General features: G+C 41.5%; 1 protein-coding gene across 1 annotated transcript; it reads left to right on the top strand.

Annotated features, from left to right (window-relative positions):
• The first annotated feature begins 360 nt into the window (after positions 1-360).
• TSPAN8 (tetraspanin 8) lies at positions 361-16,190 on the top strand. Its single transcript, XM_074572645.1, has 8 exons — positions 361-869; positions 5,502-5,564; positions 8,276-8,404; positions 9,044-9,118; positions 9,204-9,311; positions 11,052-11,201; positions 13,255-13,338; positions 15,903-16,190. The coding sequence occupies exons 1-8, from the start codon at positions 810-812 to the stop codon at positions 15,954-15,956; spliced, it is 723 nt and encodes a 240-aa protein (XP_074428746.1). The 5' UTR covers positions 361-809; the 3' UTR covers positions 15,957-16,190.
• Positions 16,191-17,657: the final 1,467 nt, after the last annotated feature.

Raw genomic sequence — 17,657 nt, 5'->3', positions numbered from 1 at the left:
ATAAAACAAAACTAATGAAACAGGTTTATTGCCTTGTCTTCCGGGATGAATCTGGCTCCTGTTGTGGAGAGGTACCCTGAATCTGACACCAGGACCACGACTGCTGTGCTGTGGGGCTCACAAGGCTTCTGAAAACCTGCACAGCAGGACAATTTGTGCAGCACAATGCTCAGGTTCCCGGGGTCCAGATTTGGTGAGGAAGAGGAAAAGGATCTGAAGCAGGCACCAAGAGGGAGAAAATGGCGGCAGATTCCTTACCCCTCCTCTGCAAGGATAACGCAGACCCATTCCGTTATTCCAGTTGAACGGTTGCAGCAGGGGGGTGAACACGACCGAATGAATGTTGGCAATAGTGGGCAATGAAAGAGTAAACCCTGTAACTCAAAAGCACTAAGAAATGCAGTCCTTTCCATCTTTTAAAGCAGGTCTGTAAAATGTTTTTATTCTCACCTCCCTTTCTCCTGAAACTATGACTTTTGCTGCATTATGTATTTACTTTCGAGGCGTAGGACAAGACTAACAGGACTATAGAAACGTATAAATCGCAAAGGCACAATATGAGTCTGGAGACTCAATGATAACACTTGGTAGTGCTTCCCCAGTGCTCTGGTTAATATTTACCTGTGGTATAGGAACTATTTAAATAACTGTTGATGCCCTGACCACGTTTTTTGCTTTTAGTAGCAGAGCACAGTGTATTTGATGTGGTCTGAGAGGTTTTCTGAAGACAGAGGAACAACTTTTATATCAAGGTCAAACTCCTAGCAAACTTCTTTTGCAGTGCTCATTTTTGCCTCAGCTTGTTGAAAATGGCGGGTGTAAGCAGCTGCATGAAGTACTCCATGTTCATCTTCAACTTCTTATTTTGGGTAAGTTGGTGTTTAAATTGTTATTAATGTTGCATAAAATGTGTTCGACATTATCTGAATGCTGTAGCTGAAGAAATTGTAAAGAAAATAGAGCATAAGTGGAAACAGAATGTGAATCTAAATCAGGGAGGGGAGAATATGTTTAGCTTTTGCCCTTCCCTTTGTCTTTTTCCTTCAAAATAGCTTTCCCTCTGCATTCAAAAGTAGACCTGCCAGCAGTCTGTCTCCCTGCCCACACCGTGCCCCTCATGTCAGGGAACATCAGTCATTTCAGAACAGACTCTCCACTTACAATGCATCATTCTCTTGCTTTTATTGTCTGCTGCCATAATCCCGAAAACGCAGTTGCAACAAAAGATATGGAAAATTCACTTTTATTTTTGGCCTTCTAATTGATAAATAGTTTTCATATCCTTCTTTGTGGTTTTTTGCTTTACGTTCAGTGTCATAATTAGTTTCTGATGGTGGACAGTAAACGTTTGTAAAATAGCATGGGCTGGCAGTGCCGCCAACAGCTGTATCAAGGCAGATATGGCACAGGGCAGCAGGCAGGTTTTTGGGTGTTGTTTGAACTGTATTTGGCTATTTATCACATGTCAGCTGGTTTGCAAGAATTTCAGGTCCTGGAAACTCAGGAAAGGTTTGAGTTAAAGAACTTTTCTCTCGTGGTTCAACCTCACTGTCAGCTTTCCCAACAGAGATTTGTCAGGTTCACCAGAGGTTCACTGAAACCAGAAGCGGAACTACTAGCCACATTATGGACTTTGCCTCAAGGGATATTTTTTTTTGAGTGAAAAGGTGATACCATTCAAAAGGGACCACAAACAGTAGCCTTGGAAAATTTGTGGCTTGCCAAAATGAGAAGAATTAGCAAAACTCTTTGATCGCTTTGGACCTCACAAAGAAATTCCTAACAGGGCAGTGATGGTTTGGACTGCCTCCCTCCTCTTCTTCCTCCACCTTCATCAGGGCAGATTGAAGATATTTGACATCTGTGTTGTAGTTTTTCTGCAGTTGTACTTAAAAGGGTCCATAAGTTTCTGACTTGAAATTTCTGCCCCTCAGGAAGTTTTTCCTGTTCTCATTCATCCGTATTTACTGTAAGCTAAAAAAAAACCAACATAGGCAAATGTCTCAGACTAGCATTAGAAAAGCTCCAAACTACTTCTGGAGTGAACATGTGAATAATGCCCATGCCTAAGCCTCCAGTGACAGCATGGGTTTCCTAGGAGAGAACACAGGATGCGACCTGGGGGGGCAGGCGTGAAACAAACTTCCCTAACCTGCCTGTATGCCAAAGGTAGGAAAATCCATACCCTACACTCAGAGCATTTGCTGTGCATGTGACTGCCTGGGCGGGACAGAGGAGGACAGGAATGCAGCCACAGTTACTTATTTTAAAGGAAGGGATTTAGCGCTACCAAGACAGGGAAGAACAGAAGTGGTGCCAACAGGAATATGTGCCGACAGAGTACAATGAAGCTGAATTTTTTTATTCACTTTCCTATCTCTAATTCCTGGAAAACATTAAATTGCTGTAGTAAAGTACAGGGAACAGTGGTGTCTTTATAGACACTGCTCCCATAGCTGTTCTCCCTGGTTCACAAGGCAGTTAGCAAATGGAAAATTAAACTGATAGTGGGAAATGAAGGTGACTTTAACCTTAACTAGACAACAGCAACCACTGCATATTTACCTGGTGTCCATTCATTTTAAGCCCTTTGCAATCTTTCTGGGAATGTCCCTTCTTAGGGGACTCGGGAATGGCCTTTAAAGCCTTGTGGTGCCCCTTTCTAAGCAGCTCTGACAGCCCAGTGTGTAAGCCCTGGAACAGTCTAAGCTAGCTCTGCAAAGTGGCTCTGGCTTTGCTGCCCTTTGCCTCATCTCTTGTGTGACACATGCCCCCGGGGAATCTGCATCCCTGTGCTGGACCCTGGCATGTCCACAGAGTTTTGTATCCTCTCAGTTTGGTGAAAAAAAAGATGAGCATGGGCTTTTGAAGATCTGTGCTTTGGAGCTGGGTGCCTATATGGAGCTCGTAATAGTCCTTAAATTAATCCTTAAGTCAGTTTTTTGCATTAAACCTGAAAGTTCAGATTTTTCCTCCTTCTCTTCTTCGGAGTTCGCAGGATATCTAGTCTCACCTGCTGCCCTCATTCTGTCAGCTTGTGCTCCTCCATATCATGCAAAATCGTAGAATTCCATTTTTTTTTGCACTAAATGTTGAAGTCTGATCCCTAGTTTGAGACAACTTGATAAGTGACAGGGAAATCTTTGATCAGTTGTTAATACCAGACTTGCAGTGCCACCTACAACCAAAGTGGCTCCTTCCCAATACCTTACACCAGGCAAGAAAGTGAATGTCTGGTTGCTTAAAATGTGTGTGCCAGTGAAGGGAATTCCCCACAAGTTTGGTATTCTCATGTCTGAGAAGTACAGAGTCTTGATATACTGCTGGTCCAGAGTCACGGCAGGCTCATCTGAGGTGGTATTAATTTAACTAGGCTGTATTTCTTCATCACACCAAGACTGAAGGGCTTGAGAAAAAAAGGACTCATTGAATTTGAGGGACAACAGTCCTGTTCCCGGTCAGTTTATGAAACCGTGATGAGGTCATTGATTGTTGGTCAAAGGTTGAGGCAAAACTTCAATAGACATGCAGTTTAGAGAAAAGAGGTGAGGACCTTTTCCAAGAAGCTGGTTTTATTCCCTTGGAAAATGCTGGTTCATTAAAAATGAAACAGTTTCCTGATATGAAAGTTTCTTTAGTCGAAACTTAATTTTAAGAAAACTTAATTAGAATGGAGTATTCCAGCAAACTTGAAATGTTCTACTTGGACTCTTTGGGAATGGACCATTTTGATTTGTTATTTCAAAACTTTTCTTTGTGCGTTCTTGTATACATTGTGTATTATGAAAATAAACAGAAACAAAACATTAAGATTTTACGGAGATGGAACATTTTTTTAATCAGTCTAAACCAATTCTATTTTTATAATTCAAATATATACACCTTACTAGAAATTTTGATTCATAAATGATATTTCTTTTATGAATGGGGGAAATAAATATTGTAGCATTCCCGTCTGATTGGTAAGTTCCTGTACATTCAGAGCTACATTTACTTCTACTACTGTGCTGTATTTTATGGGAGGCCCTATATAACAAATAAGGCAGTGGGCCAAATTCTCTTTGGATTTATAGCAATAGCCGCTTCAGTGGAAATTTTCACATTAGTGAGCCCATGTTGTCTGGTGCATAGCCACATGGCTCACATAGTGCTGCTGAACAGGACCCAAATGTAGAGTCATATGATACCATCAGTTTCTAGACAGATTCAGTGGGATTCAGAAGATTTCAGTGGGGAGTTCTAGTTAAATTTGATAACACGATGTAGCTGTCATCGATTGTACAACTTTCCTTTTCATGTTTAAAATGTACTTATAGGAGCTTTATTTATAGCAGGAAAATGTGTGGTACTCATGTCTGAGTGCTGGCTCTGTTCCATATTAAATAATCTGCTAAAGTCGTTATGGCCTTTGATGCTGAATATTATATGAAACCTTTTGCGGGGAAAGCATTTTTTTAAGAAAAATTATCTGAAACATATAAAAATAGCTCTTTCAATTTTAAAAGGTTAGAAGCAGTCCCAGTCTTCATGGGAAGCTCATAAAACATTTCAGGGCCATTTGTGAGTTGAGTATTAGTGACTTACAGAAAGATAATTCTAAATCTGACTAGAATTTGGTCCTGAAGTGATCTCTCTCCTCCTGTCAGTCCTCTCAGTAGGCACAATTCTTACACCTGATCAGCCTCTTAACTACCTGTCTCCAACACTTAATAAAGAGAAATTCTGTGTGAGAATCATCACGGACAAGGTTAGGAATAGAGTGACTGCTGTGTAGTGGAACGGTGCCTCAACGATCAATAAAACAGGAGCACAATTAGTGATTAGGGAACGTGTTGGGATTCATCTGTCCTGACTTCAGCACCCTAAAGCAAGTCATTCTAATCTAACTTTCACATGTACACGACTGAGTAAGTCTTTTTTGTGTAAAAATATAATGGAAATACTAACTATCACAACTGGCATTTTTATAAGAGAAATATTCTAAGAATTGGAGATGGCCAGATATTGTTGCAATAGAAATATCAGAAAGACTTTATTTAGAACTTTTCCTGATAGTTTAACCATAGAGAATATGTCTCTAGATATGTGTCCTGAATAATACTAGAAGCAATGTTTATACCAACGTCCCTTATCAAATCTCACGTGTTTCCATTATACAAGAAACAATGTTCTTTACAGTCATGTTATATACATACTACGGCAATTTATATTCCTCTCTCATCTGACAGAATTTCTGTGTGCTTCCCAACCACATGTATAAATCATCAAGGAAATGCGGAGTCCTCTGAGGTAGAAACATCAGGGATTTGGTGCATAACTGAAGATTTAACTACCCTTATGAAGTTTACTGGATATGAATTCTATGCTCCAGCAACTCATGTGTCTTTCACTTTGCCAAACAAATGATTTCAGAATTTTGGCCAGCATCTGGTGTAATTTGGATGTTGAATGTTAATCTAAAATTGCTGATCTTTCTAAATATTCTTTGTTTTCTCCTTCAGGTGTGTGGTTCCATTATTTTGGGAGTCTCTGTGTGGATCCGTGTCAGCAAAGATGCTCAGCAGGTGAATGCATACAGTCATACCAGAACCATGTAAAACGTGGAAGCTACTGCACACGCTTTCATTTCCCATTTTCACTTCCACAAATTTGTTATGTTTTTGTTGAGGTGGCTTGTGTGGGTAAAGACTCATGCATTTTGTGATGTTTAAGATTAAACAAGACGGTGCAGGTAGTCAGATAAAGTGATTGACGTAAGCACAGACATGGGACTACAATAAATGCCTTTTAGTGTTATTAACGTAGGTTCTTACAGATACACACAGATTTCTGTTGGAAAACACGTGTCTCTCTTCTCTAATGAAAACTAATGGTGGTTTTGTTATTGATTTCAGTTTTAGAGAAAATAATGAGGAGCCATGCGGTTCCTAGACTTTTCTATGTCTCTCTGTATTAGAATAGTATAGTCAACTATATTCCTAAGGTTACTTCCATGTGTTTTTAGGGAATATTTTTACCTTTCTCACTGTCTTGAATAACACAATTCTTATTTCCCCAGTAAGTGCAACTTCAAAAGGGAGCAAGAATTTTTCCCTTCTGTTTTCAGTGGTTCCTTAAAAATACTGCATCCTTTTCCCCTCATATCTACATAGAAAGAGCTTTGGAGACCCAAAAATCTTTATTTAGGATTAAAATGTCCCAACAGCCCTCCTGAAGGGGATAGAAGAGAGCCCCTGAGTTCCCTTCCTGGATTTTATCTGGGTTATTAAATTACTTCAGACTTTATGAATTTCCTTTTCTGCAAAGCTAGAGGAAATACAATTTTGAAGATCCCTTGACTTTGCAGACTTGCAGCAGAGGCTGCTCCTTTTGGTGCAAAGGCCCTTTGGCCTTGTGGGCCCTGCCTACCTTTTGCCAGATGGGCTCCCAGTGGCGCTGGTCTCTGACTTGCACTATGTTTTCTGCCATCCTTGAGTGAAGCAGATTTCACAGCTCGTAGGTGCTTCTCTGAAAGGCACTGTGCAATCTTTGTATGTTGGTACTTTGTTATACTAAGAGGAAGAGCAATCTGACTCTAAGTTTTAAGCAGTATATTTCTTCTTGTGAGCTTGGGCTACAGAAATGTAAATGAATTTGAAAATTTGATTTGCATACTTCTATTTCCAAAAAGGCTTTCTGGCCACAGAAGTGAAAAAAAGGAGTACTGTGAAAAAAGCGCATTTTATTCAGCTTTCAGATTGAGCCTTTAGTATAGATTAAGTTGCAGATCTTCAGATCACTCACTCCTCTGCTGCCCTACAGCAGCCTGTCAATTAAGAACAATCATTTTTAAGTCAGTATATTTCCCATCTGGAAATAAAAAGATGGGGGAGATAAGAAGATAGCTTTATATATTTCCTGGCATTTGGCTGATGACACTGTTGCTCTTAGCCAGTTCCACATATCTTGTGTCTCACAGAGGATGGATGCAACAGAACTCAGTTCATGACGACGTTGTGCCATGGGGTTAATTAGGTCAAATTAGGTCATTGTGGAGAGTTCTGCCATTCTCCGTTGTGGAAGAAGAATAATGGTGACTTTCACTCCTCAGTCAACATTTTACAACAGGCTAAAAATGCCATACTTGCTAGTTGACCATCTCTAGTATGGTGGCTTAGATGGTACAAGGGAGCTGGGAAAACCATAACCACCATATCCTTTCTTATTTTTTGAGAGATTTCCTACTCAGAAAAGCATACTTAAGTGTATCCCAAATTGGTTTGCTGAAGTGACGCTTAGCACTCCCCAAAACCTGTAAATTAAGAGTTAGGGACCAAAATTGAAAGCATTTTCTCACATTTTTTCCTCTAGGCAGGCAAAGTTCCTATTCAAAACCAATGTATGTTTTGCCTGAGTAATAATTGAACAGACCATAAGGATTTGGCTGTAGATGAATAGAGCTTTCTAAGAATAAATAACAGGAGGTTCAGTCCAACTTGGATGGGGAAAGAACAACACATTCTTCAAATTATACATGTCTATATACCTTTGCAATTTCCATCAGAAGATAAATGTGACAACTTCCAGACATTTTTGCTAATCTTGGCACCAGCCACGCTGGAAAATATTCTTTGAACATTTTCTCTATTTTGGCCTTTGGCCTTATTCATTCCTATGGGAACTGAATAATTTGATATTTAATAATATTGAGGAATATGAATTGTTTAGTTGAATGTCCCACACATCAAAATACAGTCCTCATCTCTGAGGATAATATTAGAGATCATGCCTAAAAAGAAGAAAAAGAAAATTGCTTTGGAAAATACATTCAACTATTTCTCTGGTATATCCAGCATCGGTCTGAGAAGCGTTCTCTCAGGAACAGTCAGAGTATGTTCCTGGCCTTCTAATGACAAACAGAGGTTTTGTTTCTTTAACATTTGGTTAATGTAGGAGAGATTTCGAGATAATCAATTTTGCTACTTCCAGTAAAAAGCAAAGATTCATTGACTGAAAGCCACTTTAAAGACAAGAGATCTTTTATTTACTCTGTAAAGTTGACTTTCATCTTGTGCGGAGACAAAGACTGAGAAAAGCCAGGTTCTACTGAGCTCCCCAACAAAACATTTAAGAAGGGCGCATTAGAGTTTTGTTTATTTATGGGTCAGAATATCTCCGTGATTGCTAATCAGTATGTTTATCAGTTGTGAAATAATTCTCTTGTTTTGGGGGATACAGATGTTTTTAGGAGAAGCTTCTTGTAGCTGAAAGATTTTTTTTTCCCCTCTCTTTTCAGGAGTTGGACATAGACAGCAGCCTGTTTGCAGGGGTTGATCTGCTGATAGCCGTGGGCTCCATCATTATGGTCCTTGGGTTTTTGGGGTGCTGTGGTGCCATAAAGGAGAGCCGGTGCATGCTGCTGTTGGTAGGAAAGAAAAACATTTGGCTACCTTATCAGGCCACAGCTACATTTGATGGATAAGGTCCTTGCAAGTAGTACCAAATGAGGATGGGGGCCTTTTTGTTTAACGAAATGCTTGATTGTGATCATGTGTTTTCATTGCTTACCTTATCCCAGAGCCCCTTCTGAATTCTAAGTGCAGAAAAAGTGATGGGTGGCCATATCAAGAAGAAGACAGTGTCCAGAGAGCCCCTAGCATGTCACTAGCTTTTTTTGCCATCCAGTCATCACCGAAGTTCCCTCCACCAGTCCTCCGCCAATACCTATCCCACTTAATTTCATACATTCCCAGTTGCTCCCTTTGCTGGTCCTCCTAAAACGTCCTTCCTGTCCCCCTGCCCAACACCTCACCTACACACTGCCCATCATACTGCTGCTGTGGTGTGCACCTTGTTATGACCACCAGCTGAACACACTCTGTCTCAAGCACCCCCTTTTCTCATCGCCAAAGAAGGAATAACTCAAACAGCTCTGACTGGAACTTTAGTTCATTCTACCTACATGGTTATTCAAGCACATGAAAGCTTGACATTCACTTAGAAGAAATTGTATCATCTTGGTCAAAAGTACTATAGTTTTCTCCCCCTTTTGTTTTCTTCCTAGTTTTTTATTGGGCTGCTGCTGATCCTGATACTTCAGGTCACAGGAGGTATTTTAGGAGCAGTGTACAGATCTCAGGTACAGTATTATTCTGCATTTTCATTGATGTCTTCCCAGAGTTTTTTTTCTACCTCGAAAACTAATAAAATATTTGGACTTGCAGATTGAAACATCCCTTAACAAGACTCTCCTGGAGGATGTGAAGTTGTTGCAAAACTCTTCACAAGAAGCTAAAGCATTTCAAGAGAAGTTCCACAAGTTTCAGAGAAAGGTAATTAAAATGTAACGAAGGGCAGCAGTTGTTGCTATCTGTTCCATCTCTATCATTTATCTATGCTTCATTTTATGGCTACTCTGCCATAGATTTGAATTTCATTCCCTGGGGATGGGGAGGGGTCTGACTTAAATGCAAGTTAAAACATGACACAAAGGGCTTCTGCTCTCTTGATATGACATGGGCTTTCTGTAATGATTTCTTTGTGCAGTAGTGTTTATAAGTGCAATGGAGCAAGGACACACAACATGCAAGTGAGACTGACAATTAGCTAAGATTTTTCCTGAGAAGGTTGCCTGCTGCTTTGTAACAGCTTTCTTTTCTGAAGGGACATTGCTTCTTCACTGTATCCCAGCTAAGAACTATCCAGATTACCCCAGGGATAAGGAAAACTTCAGGAGTGTATTTCATTTGGAATATCCTATTGCTGTGAAGTCATTAAATGCTATACTTTACTGTGTAAGAAGGGGGAGGAAACTACGATAAAAGGGAGGTTTGTTTTCACTTTGCTTATACCTGTCCTGGCTTCCACCACATGCAGGACCCCAGAAGGCAGACACTTAGTGCCAGCTTGCTCCTGGGTATCACAACGAGAATGCCCTTGAATCTCACTGATACCATTGATGGTGTAGACCTTCGCCCCTCCCACTGTATCTGTACATTGACAGAGTGCTGCTGTTATTTTTTTTCAGTCCCTAATGGGTGATGACTTTGATGGGTAGGCTTAAAGAATTCCTATATTTTTAAAGGCTTCTGGTGTGAAAGAAAAGGAAGCAAGAAACAATATTTGGGTGGCTTATATCACTTCCGCTTCTCCTTCCCCATTCCACCTCTAGCCCCGTCCTCTGCCTCTGAGCCAGCTTATTTCTTCTGATATAATAAGCAGCTCCCTGGAGAGATGATTGAAGGGTGAGCAAAATGAAAAATGCCATAATTACTGTATTAATTTTTAAGTAGACCAGGATTGCTTTATTATGTCCCATGGCCTTTGCTTTTATACAAAATTACGTGAACATTTCCAGCTGCCTTTTAAAAGAGGAAGGACCTCAAACCCAAGTCTGCACCCCTGAGCTTTAGTGGCTTGAACAAAGTGGAACATGAAGTGGAGCTGCACCTGGTTTAGGTTTCACAAACCCCAAATGGACCCCTGGCCTCCTCAGTCCATTTCTAATTTAAAGGGCTAACCATCATTCGAGGTGGTTATTTTTCTAGATTTCCGAGTTTTATGTGCCTGAATTTTACATTTTCAGCTTGGCTTTTCAGATGTGAAATGTGGATGTTACTGGAGCTGTTACTTACCTTCTGCAAGTATAACCTGCAGAAAGAAGACTTGATTCTCAAAAAATACTACAGCCAACATTGTTGCATGTTCCAGTTCCATTCTGTCACTGACTTACTAGCTTCATAGTACATTAATGTTTTTTGAGCACTGTATACTGAAAGTCTGGTCTTCTTTCCATTTTTTGTTTGCGTGTTTGTTTGTTTGTTTGTTTGCTTGTTTTGTCTTTTTTTTTTTTTAAACTTGTGCACTTACATTCTTATAACTGGTGTGGAAACATAAAGGGTATTTGGGACATTCCAGTTTGGTAAAACTTCCCCAGTTTGGTAAAACTTCCCCATGGGAAAAGAGGAAAGGAAATTTCTCCTTCGTTGTTCCTCTCAGCTCCCTCCTTTACTCTCCTCCAACTGCAAATCACCACTTTTTTCCTCATCTCCCCATTTCCTCCTTTTTTGCAGCAACAGTGCTGTGGTTTGCTGAATGGACCTGCAGACTGGGGAAAAAATTTTAATAATCTTATTGGTGGCAATAAAGTCTGTGAGTGTGAAGAAGCGAACCCATCAGCAGACCTCTGCACCATCTTTGACGGCAGATACATTTATAAAACAGTAAGAAAAATATAATGTTCCACTCTTCTTTCCAAAAAGAGGTTTTTAACCCAAGGTTGTCTTTGGTGACTGGCATACTTAGCAGTTCTGTATCTTTCCAAAAAGGCAAAGTTTTGTCTTCTGTTTGTTAGCCAGAATTGCCCCTGTGGCATCTCTTATGAAATGACTGTGCATACATGAAATACACTGCTGCTTCCTCTTCCTGGGATGCCCCTACCTTAGCCGTGCAGTGCAGCACCCTTCGGACCTCAGCAGTTCTGCCTGGTTACTTTGGGTGGAAACTACTATGTCTTTGGGGTCAGCGTATGCCTTTGGGTCAGAGCAGCACGTTGGCTAGTCTTTGGCTCTCATTCCTTTCTCAGAAGGTTGTGATCCCACCCGGGCTCATTCTGGTGGTAGACATGTTGACTCAGAGGCTTTCAAAGGTCTAAGGGATACTGAAAAATGAACACATTAAATCCAAGACCTTAGTCCTTTAGTACAAAACCCCAGAGTCATTTTGCAGGATTTGCTGGAAAGAAACCTTACATGTTGTAGGCTTCATGGCAGCATGCTCAAAGTTAATTTCCTACAACTACAGCCTTTTGAAAAGTTTGTGGCAGTAAATATAATAATAAGGCAAAAAAGTCTGGTGACAGGCAATAAGAAAGCATACTCAAAAACTGGAAGGTGGGCAACAGAGATCTCAATTAATTAATTTCAAGATTTATATGTCTCTTTATATGGAAATTTGGACTCCATGCATAGTAGGAAAAATAAGAAAAAACACGTGGAAAACTAGCACAAAATAGCTGCATTTGTAAATGCTGGTGGTACAAAGTTTGCCAGTCTGCACCTAGCAAAAAGCAGATTTTAGCAAATGTCCAAATCTGGTTTTATGCTTTTCTAAATGCATAGCTCCTTAGCCAGGTCCTGCCTGAACACTAATTTCCTCCCTAGGTAGTCCCACAGAAGCAAATACTGTTTTAAAGTGAGGGAACAGTCTGGTTAAGTAGAGGATGCCAGAACCCAATCTGGAAATAAGATGTATACAAAGAGGCTGTTTTGGCCACATTTTAATGTCTTTTTGGCCTCAGGCAAACCCTCAAAGGACACATGAGAAGCGATCAGTGAAATTACTGCAGGTGCAAGATATCGCTCAAATGAACACGCAGATTTCACGGTGGTGTTAGAGGCTGGTAAAGACATTTGACTCTTCTGATCCAGGAAAAAAGATTTGAAATTCAGTGCAGTTCTGAGTCAGCTTAAATGAGAGGTTTTTTAGAAGAACTGGAAGGAGAAGACCCATGTGTTTATTGTGAGGGAGGAAATACAGTGAAGGAATATAACTACGCGTTATATCTGGGGGGAAGGCAGTTGTAGTGTTGGCACAGTACTGTAGTAGCTGTACTTGGCTTTCCCTACAGTTTGCAAAAGGAGCATTGTCAATGCCTGGAGAAGATGTAGTCATTATAAGAACAGATGTATGCATTTATTAAAAAGGAGAGTAGCTCTGCTGAGAACCTCAGATATGATCACTTTCTTCCTCTCAGCCCAAGACCACCAAACATATGACAAAATTAATATTTAAGCTAGGTTTTATACCCAAATATTGATAGTGGAACCTGATTCTAATATTAGGCTTTGAATTTTCAAATCCAAAGATCAGATTAGTGGGAAACTGAAGTTTTCCTTCTGGTCATTGCTGCAATCGCTCTTTCCTAGTGGCAAATGAAGCATAAGTACTTCTTCCCTTGTCAACTGAAAGTCATGCAAACATTAGACATTACAGCTCTATATCGTCATTTTAAATTGTACCCTTTTATGATCAGCTACAAAATTCATCTTTGTATTTGGGAAGGCAAAGACTAGATGTTTTTGTCAGAGCACAAGGTGTCTATAGCTGTATTCTTTGTGTTTGTTAGCAACAAGGCAGAGTAAATTCAAATAGCCTTTCTTCAATGCAGAGAGAGAGGCAGCAAGCGTGAGAGGAGTTACTTTAGAGGATGCATTCCTAATAACCTTAGGATAATATTGCTTACCTATAATTATTCATTTTGTCTTATTTTTTCAGCCGTGCAAAGAAGTGATTACGGAATACCTTAAAGACCATCTGCTCATAATTATGGGGATTGCCTTTGGACTGGCCGTTATTGAGGTACCAGTATACACCATTAAAATATTTACTAGTTGACAAGCAATATGTTCTACTCAGAAATACACTGGGAATGGGATTAAAACACCTGGCTTGCTCAATTAATAGATGAGGGAAAACCACCTCTCGCCTTAGCTATAACCTTACTGTTATTTCATATAAACAGTATATGGCTGCCGAGCTGCGAACTTCAGGTGGGATCGGACCACCCTGCTGCCTGGATAAGTTTAGCACGTGGCACTTTTTTCTGCAAAGATTTGACAGTCCTGTGCCTTGACAGTGAGCCCTGTGGACAGAAGGCTGTGCAGATACCCAGCCGCAAGAAGACACGAGGCAGAAGAGCTGGTCTTTTCCTCCTCTTTCCCTCTTTGCTTGAGAAAAAAGTGATCTCATAAGAAAATTTAGCCCCTAAACTGCATATTCTTATCACGGAGAAATCATGGTACAAAATTATTATTCTGAGGCATAATTTAGCCCTCAAGATGGTGCGTGAATGTGCCTGAGTGCACACCTGTGCCGCTCCATATATTCCTGTGTGTAAAAAAAGCAGAGTATGTGAGCTCTTTATTTTAATTGCTTCATCATACACTGAAGAATAACATGCAAAAGTTTCTCCGAAGAGAGGAGGAAAAACAATGAGGTTATCCAGTCAGCTACTTGACGAATGATAGGCTTTGATTAGGAGAAAATAACAAAGAAACAGGGGATTTCATCATGTTGCTTTCTTCGGTCATTTTCTCTTTTCACTATTCCTCTGTGGTTTCCCTCCTCCCTCACCCCCCACCAATGGATGTTTGAGGGAAAAGCAGAAATGACGAAGATTGCTGTGCAGAGTTCAGTCTGTTATTCTGAGTGAAAAATTCTTAACATCATTGGCAGAGGATTGCTCCTCATGGTAGAAGAGTGGGCAAGAGCCCCAAATCAAAAATACATTTCCAGGAAAATAATAGTAAGCAGGGAAGAGTTACGCAGCTGCAGCACTGGGAGAGGACAGGCCACTAATTTCTCATTCGGCACAGGCTTCATGTTATTTAAGGTGGTATATGTGGGGGGTCAGGTCTCTCACCTGTACATAGACTTTGGGGGGGAAATAGGTGAAATACACCCATATTAAAAGGCCTTTAAAAATAAAATAGAAGCGTAAAATTGCATCTGTATCCCAAAGGTAAGTTATAAGTCACTTTGCTCTAGTTACTGCAGTTACGAGTTGTAGCCTTTAGTTCATTGGCCACCATTCTTCCCTGTTCTCCAGTTGGCATTTTCTGTGGTGGTTGCCTCTCCCAATCATAAAAGGATTAGAAAACAACATGAACAAACAATATGAGCCTCAGCTGGTACAAATTGTCAGCTGGCAATTTACACTTGATAAACATTTAGCCTTTCCAAAGATATTAACATATTATGACTTTTCAAGTGATTGCGTATCAAAGGCCATGTGCTTAACCATCTGTCTGCTCTGGAAAACCCCAGATAAAAAGACATGGACAAGGAAAAGTGCCCTTCCTTTGTCTTCCCCCCTTTGCCTGCTCCATTATGCCACTTGCAGGCTGTTAATGGTCTCAGCTCACCCTATTAGTGGAAACGATAATGAGAAGAAGGGCCTAGTTTCAACTTGGGCACAAGTGAAAATGTGGGTATGTCAGGGAAGCCCTGTCTGCTTATTCCAGCTGTGAGTTTATCCCCTCATCTTAGTTGTACCCCTGTGTTCTGTATGCTCTCCACTGTCTCTTCCTTAAATAAATGAAGCATCCTTGTGTTCATGGCTTCATAAATGTCGTTTGGATACTTTCCACTTTTGAGAAACACCTTCACAGACTGGTTAATTTTAAATCCAGAAGGAAGCATTCCGATCTTCTGATCTCGCCAGCTGTCTGTCACAGGCTGTGGAGTTTCTCCCAGTAATTCCCACTACAGAAAGTGACCCTCACTGAATTTTGTATTTCAAGCAACAGCTTCTTTAGTGGACTCAGTGTTTCTATCCCAAATCTATTACTGATGAATATTAAATACTTTTTGCATGATCGTTTGCCACTCTAGAGGGGGCTATGTATATAGATGTATGCCTGTATACATATACACATGTATACCTTTACACATATATTTACACAAGAGTGACAGTGTAAGAGAGATTTCAAAGGGAAACAGCCCTTAGAATACGCAATAGAATCAGATAGTTTCTCCAGCTTTCTTAGAAAATAAAAGACGGGATTTTTGTCCGAATTTCTAGAACTTCTCAGTATTTGCTGCTCTGTTGCAGCTAACAACTGCATTTTAAACCCGCAGAGTTACAGGGTTCCCCATCCACAGAGGCAATCCATCTTTTAAACAAATGAAAGTTTTCCATCATGTCTGCAGTCTTACCTGTGGTACATACTGATTTCATTAAAATGGCTATATTCTAGAGTCATGTTCTTTAAGAATTACATTGGAAAAGATCTTCTGCATAGCAAACTTAGCCTGCGTGTAAATCCAAGACATTTGCAAACAAAATGTTCCCACTGTGTATCGGTTGTATCCTGGGATTTCCAGGACTGCCAAGTAATACCAGAAATGTCTTTGTTTTCCAGATTCTGGGTTTGGGGTTTTCTATGAGCCTCTACTGCCAGATCCAGAGAAAATGAAACTGTGGAAGTGTCAGAACGATGTCACCAGCCAAATCAAAACCTTTGTAGATAGAGGCATATTTGGCTTGGCACATTCACATAAATATATGCATGTCCCAGGCAGCTGTTCTGATGAAAACGGCAGCCCTTGTGTGCACGGACGCTTCACAATTTGCAAAATGACCTCCTTATACTTCATAAGTCTTAATGATACGAATGTGAATTTTTATTTGCAATAAACGTCTTTGTTTATGTTTCTGAGGAGTTTATTTTGTCTGAAGATAGCATTTAAGTCATGTTGAGATTCCGAGTTCACCCCGCAGCGTGTCCACGTGGGTGTTACGCCACCCAAAGCAGAGTCACCCTCAACAGCTGCAAACGATCTTGCGGTGGCTGACTGGTCCGGGGAATCACATGCCCCCAGGCGGCTTTGCTTGTGGGGCAGGTCAGTTTGACACTCAATATGGTATATACGGTCAGGGGTTTGTTACTCGTGAGAAGCGCAGGGACTAACTTTCATCCAAATAGGAAAGCCGCATTTCCCTTCAGGGGCATTTAAATCAACATCCTGACAGCTGAGATGGTCACTCTCAGGCCCCAATGATGCTTAGATTGCATTCGGGAGTCGGATTTAGTGGCACGTGTTTTGCAAATATGCATCAAGGGTGAAATCCAAGCCTGTGTGGAGGGAGGCGAGACGTACACAGGAGCCGTGCGGGTGAGGTGAGTGGTGGGCTCCCCAGCAGCTGGTGGACAACAGAGGGCATGGCCACCTACACAGCAGCACCAATATAAAATAAACTTGCCTTTGGACTGACCACTGACAGCCCTGACTGTCTCTGCCCAGTCCCCCCGTGCTCCCCGCACCCTGCCAATGGCCCAGGACCCCATGTCAGCCCCCCAAGGGCCATCAGCCCCTGCCCTGGCCATGCTGCAGCAGCTGGCCTCCAGCTCCCCACAGCCCTGCCCTGCCCAGCCATGGGCCCATGTCCTGGCCTGTCCCCAGTCTGTCCTCATCCCCAGGGAGCTGCCCGGGGCTGGGGCTGTCCCAGTGCCCTCCAGCTGCCCTTTGCCTGGCTGGAGGGGTGGGATGGGCCCCGGCTGCCAGGCCCTGCCCTGCCACCCCGCTTGGTCCTGGCCCCCAGGGGGTTGCTGGCCCTGGTGGCTCCCTCACAGAAAGTAAGTGGCATCCAGCAGCGGGTTTTTTAAAGGTATGAAGATGTGTAACGATGCCCATAGGGATCTGTTTTCCACAGCATGCCGATGGCCTCGCGGTTGTGCATTGGGGGCTAGCTGTGTTCACCAGTCCTGCTGGGACCCCATCTTCATCTTTAGGAGCAGATTTAAACGCCTTCAGGCAGCTGCTCTGAAGAGAAAACCACGTACCATGCGCTTCTATTTTAATACCCCACAAGTGCCCACGACGTGGTGCTGAGGGACGTGGTTTAGTGGTGGTTTTGTCAGTGTTAGGTTAATGGCTGGACTCAGTGGTCTTAAAGGTCCCTTCCTACCTAGATGACTCGATGATTCTATCATTCTATGACTGTCTCAAAACACACCCAACTGCTCCCAATTTGACAGAGCCATGCAACTGTTGCTTAGAAATACATTAAAAGATTTCCTTGAGCAGAGATCTTTGTCCATGCCTTATAGTGACAGGACTGGGTTCAGGTAAAATTCATCTGCAGCAAACACTTTCTTTTGAAACGCATCCAGAGT

The sequence above is a fragment of the Larus michahellis genome, chromosome 1, assembly GCF_964199755.1.
Source record: "Larus michahellis chromosome 1, bLarMic1.1, whole genome shotgun sequence".
In the NCBI taxonomy this organism is placed as follows: Eukaryota; Metazoa; Chordata; class Aves; order Charadriiformes; family Laridae; genus Larus; species Larus michahellis.
Note: the sequence above shows the minus strand (reverse complement) of the source record. Positions and strands in the feature narration are given on the sequence as shown.